Source organism: Lathamus discolor, chromosome 3, assembly GCF_037157495.1.
Source record: "Lathamus discolor isolate bLatDis1 chromosome 3, bLatDis1.hap1, whole genome shotgun sequence".
Lineage (NCBI taxonomy): Eukaryota > Metazoa > Chordata > Aves > Psittaciformes > Psittacidae > Lathamus > Lathamus discolor.
Window position 1 is genome coordinate 94,419,568 of NC_088886.1, and position 16,696 is coordinate 94,436,263.

Sequence of the window (16,696 nt, forward strand, 5' to 3'; positions counted from 1 at the left end):
TGCATCTACCTTTCTCCAACTCATCAGTTCATAACGAGAGCTCGATTTACATTCCCTAAAGCAGAGATACGCAACGGTCCCTTTCACGGTTAAGGGGGGAGGGGGGGGGGGGGGATAAATTCGTTTAAAACACAAAGCATTTCCCCCTGTCTGATCAGCCTCCCAAAAGAGCTGCAGCGGGGCCCAGCACCCGGCGTCCCCGTGCGCGTCCCGACCCCAGCTCTTGTCCCGCGCCCTGCCCGGCCCCGGCAGGCGCGCCGCTCCGGGTGCCGGGACAGCCGGGGAGCGCTGGAGCTTCAATAGCTTGCTGCTTTTCTCTCCTTTTGCACATTAACGCTAACTTCCACTAATTATCTGGAGTAAATGTATTAGACTAATTAGCATCTGAGCACCACGGGAAACTTTGAACAGTAATTATATTGTGGGGGATACAGAAGGCGGGAGAAAACCCAGCGATTTGCAAAGTTGCCGCTTGCAACTTTTCCCCCTGCTGGAGCGTCGCGCTGGGGCCGGGGCGAGGGCAGCCCGCAGCAGGGCGAGGGGCCGGCCGAGGGGCAGCAGGTACTCACCCTGCCTGAGCCGCCCTGCGAGGACGCCGTGGGAGCGAAGCCCTTGGCTGTCATTGCCTTTAAGGGTTTGGGTATCGCTTTTCCGATTATCTCGGCGGCAGCGGTTAGTTCCGCAGTCGCCGTAGCTGCTCTGGCTTTCCCGTCGCAGCCCACGCTCCTACCTGCGTGCAGGACGAAGAGCCGGAGTCGGGCGGCGGCCCCGGGTGCTGGGAAGCCCGGACTGGGGAGGCAGAGGCGCGGCGCAGGCAGGGGCAGCCCTTCTCGGCATCACGTCGAGTTTGGCACCGCACTTGAGTAAAGAGCAAACTCGGAACAAATAAAGGATGGACTTCGTGTTTTGCCCCTTCCCTTCCTTTTTAAAAGAAAATGAGTTTTCAGAGCTGTCCGATTTTTTTTTTTTTTAATTTGATGATCGTTTGTGCTGCAGTAGGAACTGAAAAAAGAAATTGAAAATAACTGGATGAGATCAAACAGCACTTCCCTAATTGCTTCTGAACTTCTCATTTAGAAAAAGAGACGAATAGTTATGCATTACACTGTAAAAAAAAGCTTTCAGATAATCTCCTTACTCTTTTACAAATACATCCTGCCTTCCCCGTTTCTTTCTAAAGAAAGAACAAAGTCTTTTAATTGAAACCCAGATTTAAAAAACAGGTTTTCACAGTAAAAACGTTAAAAAATGTTAATCTTCCTTAGGAAAGTGAAAGAGATTTAACTGATTCTCAGTTTTCCTATTTCATCCCTACGAATTCTACTGAAGAGAAAAAAAAAAATACTCCTGCCTGATTTTTTTTTAAGAGAGCCCTGGGGTTCCAATAAAAAAATAAAAATAAAAAACCCTTTGGTTTTTATTTTAAATTTTAATTAAAAGTGAATAAAAGATTAAGGAGAAATTAGCAGTTGCCTCCATCCAAGACCTTACTTGGGTTTTAGAACAGAATCAAAGCGTATTTAAAAAAAAAAAAAAAAATAAAACCTTTTAATACATCAAATATACGGAATTTTAATCTTTAAAGAGATACATTGTCTATTTTAGTACATGACGTAAACCTTACTTAACCCTTTTTACAGGGTGGACTTAAAAATTAAAAATAGTTAAGTGTTCCTTTTAAAGAACAAAATAAGGCAAATGAGGTTTTTGGAATAGAATTGTTTTTGTTTTTCTTCCAGAATACATACAAAAAAATACCAATTCTCTTTCAAGGGTATACACCTTAAAAATAATTGCAATTTGAAATTATAACTGACAAATTGCGAGTTGTTTTTTAGTAACAAACATGCATGTAAATTTTTTTTTGTTTCAGTGAGACATTAAATAAGAACGTACAATACAATCATAGCAATTTTAAAGTAACATTAAAGAGAAGACCTCTATCTTTTTATTTATATTCTACAATGGGTGTTCCACTTTTACCTATTGAGCTCAGTTAAGTAATGCACTTTATGATTCGTTGTCCCGCTTGAAGCTAACATAAATAAATACAGTGCTCACGGATCCAGTCCTCAAATGAACACTATTTTATAAAAAGTCTGATTTTTGTTTTTGTTTTTCTTTCCAACTTTTATAAAGTTTCACAGGGCTTCCTTCCCTCACTGCTAGACTCTGTGTTATGTGTCAAAGCCCTGCTGCCTGTGCTCACTGGTACCCCAGGGCCGAGGCTGTGGTGAGTCTCTGCCCGTAGAGTGCGTAAGGGGAATAGTAGGGTCCGGTGGCGGCAGGCACGGGCACAGGGGCCCCGGGGGTGGGCAGGGGGCTCTTGGAGTATGGGTGGTAGCGGCTGCCGAGTCCCAGTGCATGGTGTGGGCTACGCAGGGCCAGCGTGCCCGGGCTGCCCGGAGCGCCCGTCGTAGGGATGTGCATGTGACATGCCATGGCCGCTGCCGCTGCGCTGGCCAGCGATGAGGAGCTGGGGTAGCTGGAGAGGAGTTTATCGGTGCCCGGGAAGGCAGTATGGGTCCGCAAGTGGCTAAGCAGCTCCTCCGAGGTGGCGAAGCGCTTGTCGCAGGGTCCGTTGGCTGACACCCAGTTGCAGATGTGTGGCTGGGGGTCGTTGGGGAGCATGAAGCCGTAGGGGTACAAAGGGTGGCCGGCCAGAGAGGGCGGCGTGGCGCCAGTCAGCGAGGAGTGCACGCTGTGCAAAGGGTGGGTGGGGTAGACGAGGGGGTATCCGGACTTGAGGGCCTGGTCGTGGGCGCAGGAGGCACCGGCGGCTCCAGCCAGGTGGCTGGCGCAGTGGTAGCTCAGGCAGTACGGGTCTCGGCACAGGCTCGCCGTCATCACCGACGGCGGCGACGCGCCCGCCAGCGGGCTCGACCCCGCCGGCTTGCTGCAGCCCAGGCTGCTGGCGGCAGCCAGCTGGGCCCCCACCAGGCTGGAGGATTTGGTGGGGTCCAGCGCCACTCCGTGCGGCAGGAACTGGGGCGGGTAGCCTGCGTATGCTCCAGCCAGCGTCCCCGGGTAGCTCATGCCCGCAGGGGGCAGGGGGAACACGGTCTGGCCCGGCTTGTAGGGGGAGACGGGGGCCACGAGACCGGAGCCCAGGACGGAGGTGGAGGAGGTGGCGGTGGTGCTGCTACAGGAGGAGGCGGAGTCCGAAGCGATGGGCTTGGAGCCCGGCGTGCTCTCCTGGTGCTGGTTGACCTCCACGTTAATCCCGGCACAGCTCACGCTAATCCGGCTGTGGCTGATGCTGGTGGTGCCCGGGCCTCCCTCCGACCCGGAGCTGCCGCTCTTTCCGCAGCCCTCCGAGTCCTTCTTGTCCTCTCCGCCTTTGCCCTCGGCCGGCAGCAGCCCCGGCGAGCAGGCGGAGGCGCTGGAGTTGGGACTGCCTGTCCTTGGGGTGAACGGCTGGCAGGTGGCGCTCGGCACCCGGAATCCCGACTTCTCCCCGGCCGCGACCCCCGCGGCGGGGGCGCCCGTGCAGCCCGCTGCCCCCGGCTCCTTCTTCTCTGCGCCCGGCTTCGAGTACGGCTTGAAGCTCGACTTGTCCTCCACGCCGATGTCGCTGAGCTTCAGGGGCCCCGACTTGGAGTCCTTGTCACCTCCGGAGCCATTGGAAGTGACTGAGGAAAGTTTGGAGGAAGGGGACGGGTCCGGCTTCCCTATCTGCGAGCAAGTTTGTGCCAGAAGGGCCAGGGGACTCTTCTTCGCATCCAGCTGCGGAAATGAGAAGTACAAAGAGGTTTAATCGGGTGCCGAGAAAAAGCCCGGGACGTACCTAGGACGCTTGTCCCGTACGGTTTTGCAGAGAACATCTGGGAAGTAGTGAACGATTTTGCGCGCGTTCATCACCCTGACATCTCCGTCCCCTACATGCACCATTTTCCACCAAGCCTTTAAAAAGGGCTGGGGCTTTTAGTATCCCCGCGAGCCCACTGCGGCCGCCTTCAGTGTCTGGTGCTTCCCCCGGCAGCGGTGGCAGCCCGGGTAGCGCAGGGCTCGGGTCCTCGCCATTGACCTCCCCGCCGCTCCGGCCGTGCGGGAGGACAAACCGCCCGTGGACTGGAGCAGCTGCAGCATTTCTGCGCCCTGACTGCTGACACTATTTATAAACAGAGCCTGAGTTAGCCGGCTCCAGGGGAGAGGGGTATCCTCGCTCCACAGAGACCTTAATGAAATCATTCATCCCCACGGACACACCCTTCCCACCACCCACTCCCTTCGAGTTTCGGTCCCGCAAAGAGCGAGCTACGCACAGGGGGACCGACAACCTCAACAAGAGGAGAAAAGGGACGAATAGGGCCCTTAAAATACAAGCTCGTGTCGGTACCTGAAAGGCAACGGTGGGGGAGCTGAAATAGTTACCCTCCTGCCGCACCCAGGCGTAAGCCTGTCCCTCTGCTCCCCCCGCACTCCCCCAATCGCTCCCTGCAAAAGCAAGGTTGTTTGGCACTCGGAGCACTGCTTGGTTGCGTGGCCTGATCGTGACCCCTAAGGGAGTCGTTTCCCTCCACTCACCCTCCTCTCGAAAAAAAAAAAATACCCCCCCCCAAAAAAAAACCCGAAAAAAACCTACCCCCCCCCCAAAATAAAACAGAAAAGTTAATTTATACAGGAACGAGAAATTATCCCAGTAAACACGAAAACAACAATCAGCGGTTCCTCGCACTAACTCTAGATCAAAGCAGCCCCTTTCCCGCTGCAGGCGCGTTTCAAAGCGCAGGACGGTGCCGAGGGAGGCTGGCGGGGCCGCCATGTACAGCGGGAGCTGAGCGGGGAGGGGAGAAGGAACCAGGGCAGGCTCCGAGAGGTCCTTACCTCGATGGGGCTGACGGGCGTGGAAGGTAGAGGCTGCAGGTATTCGGGGTGTAAAATGTGTCCAGTCCGCGCCGTGAGCATTTTCAAGACTTTGATGGGAAGGCGGTTGGCTTGGCGTAGCGGGTCCGAGGGGGGGACGGCGTGGAAGCAGGGCTTGGCGGCGGCGCTGCTGCCGTTACTCCCAGCGTGCCCGTTCGGCCCGGCGAGGTCGGCGGCGCTGCGGCTCCGGCGGGGGCTGCCTCCCGGCTCGCTGAGGCTGCTGCTGCGCTTACTACTTCTTATAGCAGAAAGCGAGGGCGATGTGATCATGACCCAAAACCTCTCATGAAAACTGGGGCAAGTGGTGCCGCTCGCACTCGGAAACGTTCGCTCGCTTTCTGCAGGCGAGGAGAGAAAAAAGCCGCACGCCCCCTGAGCAGGAAAACAAACATAAAATGTCCCGTGTCTCTCTCTGGCGGGGAGGGCGTGGGTGCGGAGGGGGAGGGAAAGGGGGAGCCGGCCGGAGAGAAAGAGGAGAAAAAAAAAGCCGAGTAATCCTTGGGCTGTGCTGGGGGCGGGGTGGGGGCTGCGAGCGTGTGCCGCGGTCCCCCTCGGCCGCTCCCGGCTCCGCCGGTTGGCGCGGCGCGGAACGGAGCGCTCGCCTCCGCCGCTCAGCTGTGCTGCGAGCCGCTGCCCATCCAGCCCGGGATCTGGCAGAGAAACTCACTTCAAAAGCAGCTGAATTAGTCTGAGATTAAAGCCTTTGCCGCCTTCCAATCAAATGGGACCCCGAGGTGATTGGAGGGTCAAGGGGATGTGACGTTCCCTTTTCTGGGGCTTTTTTTTTTTTTTTCTCTGTTTTTAATGGTCTCTCGCTCTTTTTTTTTTTTTTTTTTCTCCCTTCTCTTTCTTGTCCGCCTTCCCTCTCCCCTCCTTCCTTGTTTTCGCTCCTAGGACGGGCTGGGCGTTAATTCTGTGTTTCACATCACGCGCTGGGAACGTTTTTCTTCCTCCGCAGCCGGTGCGCATAGCCCAGCAGCGGTGGGGCGGCCGTGGGGCTGGGGGCATCGCGCCTGCAGGGGGGGCGGCTCCGGGTCCCCGCCGCCCCCCATTATCGAGTGTAGCCCAGCCGCACGCACAGCGCCCAGAGCGCGGCCTGCTGCCGCCCGTCCGCCACGCACGGCGCTTACGGGCCCAGCCCGCGCCCTCCGCTTCTCCCCGGGGCAAGCCCGCCGGGACAGCTCCGTGGCCTCCGCCGCTCCGCGTCCTCTCCAGGCCCCGAAGAAGGGTGCGAGCGCTTTTCTCGCCCCTCCCGCCTGACAACGCGGGGGTAGGCTCGGACGAGAACCTGCAGAGCGGCGGCCTCCACGTCGCCGCCGGGGCGGGCGGGAGATGGGGCGCTGCGGCGCGGCTTGCGGCGGCGCGGGGAGCACGGCGGGATTGGGGGAGGCCGGTCGTCACACGCGGGGCTGTCACGCACCGTTCGCCGCCGCCTTTCGGGTCTCTCCGCCCCGCCGTCAATTGTCAGTGCTCCCCAACCGCAATCAATCAGTTATTTGTCAGCCCCTGTCAATCTGCCCTTGATTTATGTCAGCTTTTGTTGCTGATTACAAGCCTGGTGTGACTTGAAGGGGGAAAGAGAGAGAGAGAGGAAGGAAAATAGAGGGAGCGACGGGTTTCTCGGGAGAAAAAGCCATTCCGTTTACGGAATAAATCTTTTGAGTAAGCCAGCACCCGGCAGCCTTCCCCGCACAGCGCTGCCCTGCGCGGAGTCCGCGGTGTGGGACCGGGGAGGACTGCCGGGCTCTTCTTCCCCTGCCCTCCTCGTCGTCTTTGAAGAAGACCCCTTCGTCCCTGCACCCGCCGGTCTGGCCCGATCGCCGGCACTGGGGGCCTGGGGAGGCGGCCTCTCGCCTTAGCGAGGGTATCGTATCGGTTCGCCATTTAAGTGTTTGCTTCGGCTAGGCAGTTTTGAGAGCCTCGTGGGTGTGCACACGGGATCCACCCGACAGTTATATACATCCTGCTTTGTGTTCTTACGCTCTCGAAGCCTACCAAGTCTTCTGCCCCCAACTCCGGCTTTTACCGTGCAGACGCCCCGATCCGAGTCCACAGGCTTTCTGTCGCTCCCAGGATTGCCTTTTTCTTTTTCTTTGTACTTTGCATCCCACTATCCCCCCGCCTCCTCATCCCATAACATTTTTTCACAGGCAAAATGTGTTAATCAATCTTTTACTTTTGTTTCCGGATCTGACATGGTGGCCCACACAATCTACAACATTAACAAAAAGGTCACTTAGAGATAAAACACGTTTGACAAGTGAAGAACAAGGCAAGTGCTTTAGGGGTCGCGTCCAATTCCTGACCTGGACTCCGACCAGAACAGGCGCTGATCCTGGAAGGGGTGGGCGAGAGGAAGGACTTTCACTTTCTCGCATTTATATCTGCTGAACTAAGTCCTTTTTCTTCCCTTGAAACACCGATCTCCCCCAGTCCCTAAACAGATGTGTCAGACAGCCTTTAATGATACGCTCTTCTTACGAGGTAGACATAAGGCAGGTTTTCCTAGATATGTGGTGTGTGTTTCCCCCCCCCCCCGCCCCCGGTAAAGCGGTACCCTTTAAATCCTGCAGCTAAGTAAGTATATATGCTGCCTTTTATTAAAACCACTTCACTTTTTTAACGAAGTGTATAGGGCATGGTAAATATGTGGAACTCCTCTAGCTTAAGAAAGATATAATTAATTTTAACAAACTTTTGAATTTCTGCATTTTTTCTGAAAGCATAAGGCTTACTGCCACAACTTCCCAGTGGAAAGTCATAAACGTACTTTCATTTTGCAATCTCGGTCATCTTACAAAACCGTGAAAATTGAAAGGGGGGGGGTGGTGGTGAAAGAAATCACGCATAAAAACCGATATCGCAATAGGACTGACAGGACCCACAGCTTGCCTTTAAGGAACTCCCCCCCCACACACACACCTTTATATAGAGTGGAAGTGACTTGAATCTGCCCCAGGTTTTCCCCCAGTTCTTTCTTTTGTTGTCAAGTCCAATTGATAAATGGAGTGCAGTAAAACTCTGGAAGGGAAAGAAGGAAGAAAAAAAAAAAAGAGAAAAAAAAAAAAAGAAGCTGAAACCTTCATTTGTGTTCATTTGCATTAAAGTGCTTGGAACAGCTGTTTTCCTTACAGGACCGGGGAGACTCCTATCTGTTTTCTCGTTGTATTTATCCTGCCTCCCAGGGTGAAAGACTAAAGATTAATTGTCTTAAGGTAGAGTCAGCTGTAGGAAGGCTCCCCCCTCCCCATTTTTCCTTTCCTCTGTCTTTTCTTGTGGAGGTGAGGGTGATTTCTGGAAAGGGTTGTTTTACTTGTGAGCCAAGGAAGCAAAGGCGATAACCAGTACATGTGTAAAACAGGCAGCTCACCGACGGGAAGAGCGGAGGGAAGAAAAGGGGGAACAGCACTAACCCCAATCTTTCTGGCTGAAGTAGAAGCATCAGAGGGTAATTTAATTAGTAACTTCAGAGAACAGCTTTTTTTGTTCTTTTTTTTTTTTTCCCCTCCACTCAGCCTTTGAAATGAGATTGAAATCACTCTCAGTACTGTAAACTTTTTATGTAGAAGCTTGTAAAAAAACCAGCCCCAAGACATCCCCTTCCCTTTGCCCCCCTCCGGAGCGTTTCTGAGCTATGAGAGCTTATTCACTGCACTCAACACACACAGGAACCGACTCCCAGTGAGTGTTTCAGAGTTGGGATGCACACACGTAGGGGCGGGCGGCGGGGCTGTAGCTTGGAAGCGGTGCGGCTTTTTTGTTTTGGCTGCTGCGGGCTCCTTTCCTCTCTTGAGCCGAAGAAGAGGGATTCCGTCCCGGTTGAGAGGGACCTTTGCTTACCGAGTCCGTACAGGCAGTTTGTTGTTCTGCAGTTACTTGTGTCATCTTGTTGAAGTTTTGGTGACTATTGTTTTTATTCTCCCTAAAAAAAAAAAAAAAAAAAAAAAAGGTCAGCAAACCACCAACACAGGAAAACCGAAGGGTTGGAACCCGTTTTCCTCCTCTTACAAAGGAAAACTGTAACTTAAAAAAAGGGAGAGCAAAGGAGGAATTAATTAACAAGTGCCAGTCCACACTTTCCTTTACCTACCAGCTATTGGCAAGCATGTCAAGTCGATTTTATTTGCACACAATGGAAATGATTTATTTTCTCTTAAAAAGGAGTGGGCTGGCAGATATTTGAGGAGGAGAGGAGAGCGACAGTGGAAAAAAAGTTTGAAAATGCCTTGAACTATTCACTGTCGAGATGGCTAATCAGTATTGAGGCTCGAGGGCACTCGGGCAGCTTTTCAATGCGGTTTTCCTTTCATCTCAAGCTGGATGGAGGCGCTCAATTAAAAGCCTATCAGTTTGTAAGTAAATCAACGCCTATCAAAGTTGTCACATCAAACAAAACGATTATTATTGCAGCCCGCCTCCCCTATTAATCTCCCTCTAAAATAATCCGCTTGACAGGTCAGGCTGGCGAGCTGTAAACCCTGGTCAGGATCAACCGAAAAACCCGGACTGACTGTTTTTCCCTCGGGAGAGGGAACTGCAGGAATATTGGCACCAGCGTGCCAGCTCTGCGAGCCCGCTCTCCTGCCATTTACATGTCAGCTTTTGTAGATCATGTTGGAAAAGGGCGTTTAGTCTCTTTAAACTGAACGGCAACAACCCTACAGGCCCTTTAGATTTTTTTTTTTCCTTGTTCTTTCCACCCCCCTCTCTCGTCTACCGTTTAGAACAAGGTTAAGCTTTTAATTAACAGAAACGTAGTTGCTGAGTTGTGTCTGGGCTATATTTCCATGTGTAACGCAATTCAGCTACCTGTCTGTCCGTCCTGCGCGTCAGATTTATTTGCTCTGGTAGTGCTTGCGTTTCACTATCCACCCCAAGGCTTTTATGAAGATATGCATTGCAATAGATTTTTGTAAACGGTGCATCCCATTTCTTTCTTCCCCCCCCTTTCTCCCAAGAATGATAATACTTCTGATAAGAAATGTGATGGGTTATCAGAAATACCGTACCACCAATTCGTACATTTGGGCAGAGGCACTATTTTTTTTCCCCTTTCTTCTCTTTTTCTCTAAGACAAGGCTGCATGTGCTCAGAGAGTAGCTGATGCATCTGCCCAGGTATCCGGCGGAGGTGTAGGGTATGTCTTCCAGAATGTCATTAAAGTAAATACTTTGAATGCTTGCCAACAGAAAGAAAGATTTGCAAACCTCTCCCCTGTTTGCATAGTACTTTAAAATATTTACCCTTGTGATTGTAATTACTTTCCTAATATAAATAAGCAATATATATTTTACTCTGCATGAGATATAGGTAATGATTTTATAAGCGTTGATAATTTGAAAGCCATCTTCAAAATAATAGCCACATTTAAGTGAACGTGTATTTTGGTCATCAGTGGAATCTTTACTAAAAGAGCAGAAAATCACTTTTCTGTTTATTTGTTTGCTTACTGCTTTCGGAAATACACCTTTTCCGAAAATGTTTTCGAATGAGTTTGTCTGATTTTGTTCCTTTTGTTACGCTGAGATAAGGAAGAGATTAATGCACCTAAGAAACCCCCCCAAACCTCTCTCTTTTAAGCCCTTTGATAGATTCCCCTATTGACACTGTTTCCTGTAAGAGTGCGAAAATTTTTACTCTCGTGTTGAAACCCTTTTACCAACAGCTATTTTCCAAATCTATCCTCTTTTATGTTTGAGATGTTTCTTATGCAAACAGCTTTTATTTTAAATAAGCCTTAAGGTAACTTTCTAGAGGGCGAGGGAGAGAGCAAGTCAAACGAGTGCGATGACACTGGAAAGGCTGAGTGTATTTCCTCTTAAGTACCTGGAGATTTTTAGTGCCATTTCATGTTACTAAACACACTAGGATTAAAACGATCGAGCTCAATGCAAGTGAACACGTTTCCCAATTCTTGTGTATGTACTCTAAATGGCATTTGCTGCCTAGGCTTTAAGAGTGAAAAAAAGAGTCTTTCAGCATCTGTAACACCTTGGTCTGATCACTGAATCTCAGCAATCATAAAGGCTATGTTTATCTTCTGTGAAAGCCTGGAGGCTACGGGGGAGTATTATACCAACTAAGCACATATTTGGTTACAGTAATCCCTCAGAAATTAACCGTGGCACACAAATGGAGGCGATCTTTAGCTTCGTCACTTGGATTCCAAATGTCGAGTGTTTATTGACAACTTTGTTATGGAAACTGCGGATCAAGCAGATGCGTCTTCAACAGCGTGAGGAATAGCGTCTTTTGAGATGCGAGGATAAGTTTCAAGGATATGGCTGGAAAAGGCATTGGAACCCAAATAATTAACCTTATCTAAACACCCGAATGACAAATGAACAATAATCCTTGACGCAATTACAAGACGGCTACGTCTGGGCAGGGGGCAGGGGCAGGGAGAAGCATGTAATACATCTTAGCTATCTTCTTGAAAGACTCTAGGTCCGCGATCCGAAAAGGTTAAAACAATCTTAATCTTAATAACTATTAGCTTGTTTTCAGTCATCCCTAATGATGCATTTAGGTCTCCTCTAATCCGCACTGCTTTCATCTTTAGCTTTTTACACCCTAAAATTAATTCCACCTAAAGTACATTTTTCATTTTGTACTGTACTAGCGACGTGCAAATAATTTACATCAGCGTTCATCAGGACTGTCCTGAAGTGATGGATCATTTTGTTGAGTTGCAGTAAAAGTGCAGAATGATCTATAATGATGTAATATATACATTAAAAGGGTGTCTGGATGATCAGAGTTTTGCTAAAAATGTAAAAGGGCTTTTTGATTGATAACAGGGTTGCTGTTTTTCTGCAAAGGCTGTCACAGGCTGACACAATGCTTGAGTTATTAGGGCAGAGAAGGGCAACCATAAATTTCCAACGTCAGGCAAAAACTCTCTTTATTGTCTATATGATGGATGGGCCTCCGTACTAGACACCAAATACTTCGTATCACCCTTAAATGGGAACACATTTTTCGTGGCTATAATTCATGTTTTTTAAATAGAAAGTTTGAAATGCCTGCCTATATTTCACAATCCTGACATATTTATGAATCACTCCCTGCATGCAAATATAATTATTTAAAGCACTGAGGTGACATATGGGTTAGAAATGTACCAAATGCTGTTAGTGGAGTGATTTTTTTAATTCCCTAAATTGAACACCATAGAAAACTCTGCCTGTCTTTTCAGATCAATAAAGTCGAAGGTGAAGTTTTACTGATTTTGTCAGTGCCACATACAGATATTCGGTTTTGATTAGGTGAAGCTGACAAAAAGGGAGTCTTTTTGCAATTACCATTAGGTTAATGAAAGAAACACTCATCTTTCTCCTGGCACCCCCTCGCAGGCACACGCGCTTTCCCCCCTCTCTTTCGGGCGATGAACAACTGGAGGCAAATGTGACAGGCGTTATTTTTTTTCCCCTAGAATTTATTTTCCGCCCAGCAGCTTCGGTCGCCGAGCAGAGAGGGGCTGCTGAGGGGGACATCGGCTGCTCCGGGGCCGGGCCAGGCGGGCGCCCCCCGGGTCTATGCTTTCCCGGCGTGGTGCCGCCGCGGCGACCGGCCCCTCTCGCCCCTTCGCGGCTGCCGGAGACGAGCCCGTCTCTCGCGGCGTTTGCCCCGAGCTGCTCCGGGGAAGCCGCCACGGGCAGAGAAGCCCACCGCCTCTCCCCGCCGGCACCGTGCCCCCCGCCCGCTGCCCGGCGCCCACCGGCAGCCTGGGGCGGGTGGTGGAGGTCGCCGTCCCAGCGGCGGAGCTGCCCTCTCTGCCGGGCATAGCGCGAAGTGACCTGCCGGCTTAGGCGGCGGGCTCGGTTCAGGCACACCGACCGGCGGCAGAGCGGGATAAGCGGCCGCCCCGCGGCTGGTTTGTTTGAGTTAATTACGGGGAAAACCACCCCACCCTCTACAGCGGGGAGGCCCAGACAGCAGCGCCTGGAAAAGGACTCAGCGCGCTGCCGGTGCCGCCGCCCAAACCGCCGGGCAGCCTCTCGGCCGCCGACACTTCCGCCGGGGGCGGGCCGAGCCGCCCGTCTCTGCTCCGCCCGCCGGCTGCGCCCGCCCCTGGAGCGGGGTGGGGGGAGCGGCGATAGCCGGGTGGGAAGGGAGATGTGCCCAACTCCGAGGAAGTACCGCGGGAAGGCACTGGAGTGGATCGGCGCTCGCGGTGGGACTGGCCCCTGGTGGGTGGGGCTCGCCGCGGTGCTCCTGTACCTCTTCGCGGCATGCGGTGAGCCTTGGGTCCCGCTACAGCCTGGTCCGCGCTTTGGCTGGGTTCCTCCTGCCTCGGCGGGTATGCTGGCAGGCCGGGAGCCGCTAGCTCAGTTTTAGGATCTAGCTCGTAATGCACACCTTTGTGTTTGCTTGAAACTTGGGTCATTTTCGACAGAGCTCAAACGATAGGAGCATCAAAACCACTTATTGTCTTGAATATTATTTTTTTCCAGTGGACTTGTGTGTAAATGTGTAAAATGTTTGCACTAATCTAGACTTACTATAGCAGGCTGACTCTTTGCCCATAGCATGTTAAATCAACTGTGACCAGACTCATTTTCCCATGTCAGCCAAGAAGACTCTGTAAATCAACACATTAGGGCTTTGCTGGGTAGGAGCTGCATGTGCTTCATGCAAAATGGCCCTGACAGCCGCTGTCTTGGTGCTGTGGTCGCCAGCCTGTGGCTGACTGCAAGGCTGTTACGTGGCAGTGGGAAACCTTGCAGGTAGAGTGCAAAATCATTGGCAGTGCAACATGCAAGAAACTGAGAACTGGCACTGTGGAAGGAAGTGGTACAGGTTGGTTTACCTTTTGATGTGATTGTGTTTTTAAGACTCACAGGTGTTTTGCAAAGCTTATCCCCCAAGCCTGAATCACTTAGATGAGCCTCTGCCTCCTGTCAAGGCCTGGTTGTATGTGGGCAGAGATGCTCTGCAGGCACTTCTGATTATCTCAATGTGGAACCCACTTGGAAGCCATTAAGGTAGGCTCATCTCAGGGTTACAAAGGGGTGTGTGATAGCTATACCTGGATGTAAATAAGCATGGTGGATAAATATAGGTAAGAAGCAGCCAGAGTCACTGCAGAAATAACCAAGGCAAACTCCTTTCTTTGTTCAACAAGAATAAAAGTTATCTCCTCCAATTCTAAAAAATATGCTGCATTCTGTAAAAAGCCTCAGCCAGCTGTTATCTAAACCACTATCTCTGGGTAAGAGTTCAGATACTGGAAAGGTTATTTCTGGGTGCTAGTAGGTTGAAAGGAACAGGAGACACAATACAGCATGTAACAAAATAATATCACTCCTTACTACCACAGAACAAATCCCAATAATTATACACATTGAATCAGATTAGATCCAGATATCAAGGTAGAGCTTTGTGCTATATTTCAGGAAAGGGGCCTCAGCGTAGAGAAATCATTATCCAGTGCTCCTTGCTGGATTGCCTCCCACTCAGAGGAGTGACCTCGCTGTGACCCAGACTCTGAACACTTGTGTGTAAATTTAATTTTCAGCATTACATCATTTCAACAGGAATCTCACCTCTTTGCTCACTGTTGTGCTATGTGGTTTACCTGGAGGTAAAGAAAGAAGAAGAGGAAAAAAATGTGCCAAATAATAGGAAATATAAGTTTAGCTTTAAGGTATGCACATAGCCACTTCCACCCTGTGGTCAAGTGAGACAAAATGTGTGAGCCACCAGTACGCTGGGGAAGGGGGTGGGGTGAGGGAGAAAGCATATGATAAGTTTAAAATCCTTCAAGCTGTCAAGTGGAAGAGGGTTACTTATGAAGTGATGATACAAACTCCGCTTACAAATTTCTCTGTGTTAAGAAACACAAAAAAGTCAGAGGCATTAGTCAAGTGCCTGTAGCAGCATTTCTTCTTGGTGACTACTCTCAGTACCTAAAGAAGGGCTGAACAATGAAAAGGTGTTCTTCAGAATCTGATGCACTTTCTTGTGTGGTTTTTGTTTATTTTCTGCTTTCTCCAGCATATTTTTGGAATATGAGTTGCATGGAAATGAAAAAAAAAAAAAAAGCACTGTAAAAGTTTCCCTATGAGAATTAACTGTCTCAATGAAGATACATTTTCAAGGGAACTAAACTCAGCCATCTTGCAAAGGCTTCCTGTTCCCCAAAGTGTTAAAGGATTTGAAACAGACTAAGAAACATGCACATGTGCTGCTCCATCTAATTGTAATTTTTAGTTTTCATTAACTGAGACAACTCAGTTACCCTTTGTGTTAATTTCTTTCCCATAAAAGATGTATTTATTCTTTTTCTATTTCATTCACAGAAAGTTCATATCCTCAATGGATGACAAAGTACGCAGAAGCATCTGAGTGTGAAGAGGTTGGTTTTTTTTCTGGCCATCTTCATTCAGGTACTCTCAACTCTGATAAGCATACTACCGTTAGTGTCAGGAGTGGAGATTAAAGGCAACAGGGGCTTGACGAAGGTTACAAGTCCTTACAGTAAATAAACAGCCTGTTCAGGTAAACTTGTGAAATTGTGGCCACAGAAGAACAGAGACTAGACAGAATTAGCAACTCTTAAGTTGCATTTCCAGATTTACCATTAGCAGTGTGCAACTTTATTGTGTGGCTCTGTATCTGTGAAAGGGGTCCTGGTATTAGTTATCAATTATAGGAAGTTTTAATGAGGATAAGAGAGTAAATGCTTTGATGTATCACCATGGCATAAAAATACAAGAACTTAACCTCACATCCTCTATAGAAAAGCTCCAACATTATGCAGTGTATCTTGCTGTATATTAGCATAGTCAAATCTAGAGGGTCATCTCTTTCCTGTTTACGGTGCCATGATCTCTTATCAGAATTAAATATGCCAGTGCTGCTGTAAGTTCTATGTTCTGCATTACTCAGTTACCAGAAACAAACATGTTTCAAGGTTTCTCAGTCCTCCACTGATTTTCAAATTCATGAAGTGATGTAATGCAACATACATGTGTAATAATGACATATATTTGGTCCTTTGAATTAGTAGTTGCTAGATGTTTCTGTATTTGAAGTTAGTGTTCTTGTTTTCTTCAGATTTATACAATATGGTGGTTTTACATGTGACCTTGAAATCATGAATACCCTCCATGCTAGTATGGCAAAGGTACAAATGGTATTATTACATAGCTTTGGTAGTCTTGTTTAGGTGTTATTAATATACAACAGTAAAATCAATTAGCAAACCACCATTTTTGAAATGTAATTTATTAACACTGTGTAAGAGTATTTTTCAGTTGAATAGCTCTAAGACAGAGATAATATAATAGCGTTGTGGCTACTTCAGTTAGGGCAGCTCTTTTTTCCATGGACTGAAAGGCAAAATTTTCTCATTTACTTCTATAAGTACAGAATTAAGACAGTCGTAAGCAGCTATTTTGGTTCAATAATCGCTCATTGTCTCATTCTCATGTTTTAGCATGATCTCAGTGGGAAAAAACGAATTTAAGTCGGATGCCTTCATATGCATTATGGGTATTTAGTACCAAAGTATATTATTAAGAAAGAGGAATGGTTGGACCCACATTCTAGCATCTAAGAAAAACAGTAAACTTTACAACCCAATTGAAAAAGACGCTTCACTTCTCTGGATTGTTGGTATCCATTTACATCTGTTATTATTAATAATAAATAATACTAATAAACATAAGGAGAAAAATAGGAATCTGATGCTATTTTTCATTATTCATCATGAGAACTACATAGAGTAACTAGGATTTTTTTAAAGGTTATATTCCTAATTATAGCACTCATATAAACAACCACGGATCTGTAACAGGCCCTTTACAGTGGAAGTGACGGACAG

General features: G+C 48.9%; 1 protein-coding gene across 1 annotated transcript; it reads right to left on the bottom strand.

The window, feature by feature from the left end:
- Positions 1-1,546: 1,546 nt before the first annotated feature.
- Positions 1,547-5,618, bottom strand: ZNF503 (zinc finger protein 503). Its single transcript, XM_065670684.1, has 2 exons — positions 4,828-5,618; positions 1,547-3,726 (listed from the first exon to the last, which is right to left on the bottom strand). The coding sequence occupies exons 1-2, from the start codon at positions 5,134-5,136 to the stop codon at positions 2,206-2,208; spliced, it is 1,830 nt and encodes a 609-aa protein (XP_065526756.1). The 5' UTR covers positions 5,137-5,618; the 3' UTR covers positions 1,547-2,205.
- Between the last annotated feature and the right edge of the window lie 11,078 nt (positions 5,619-16,696).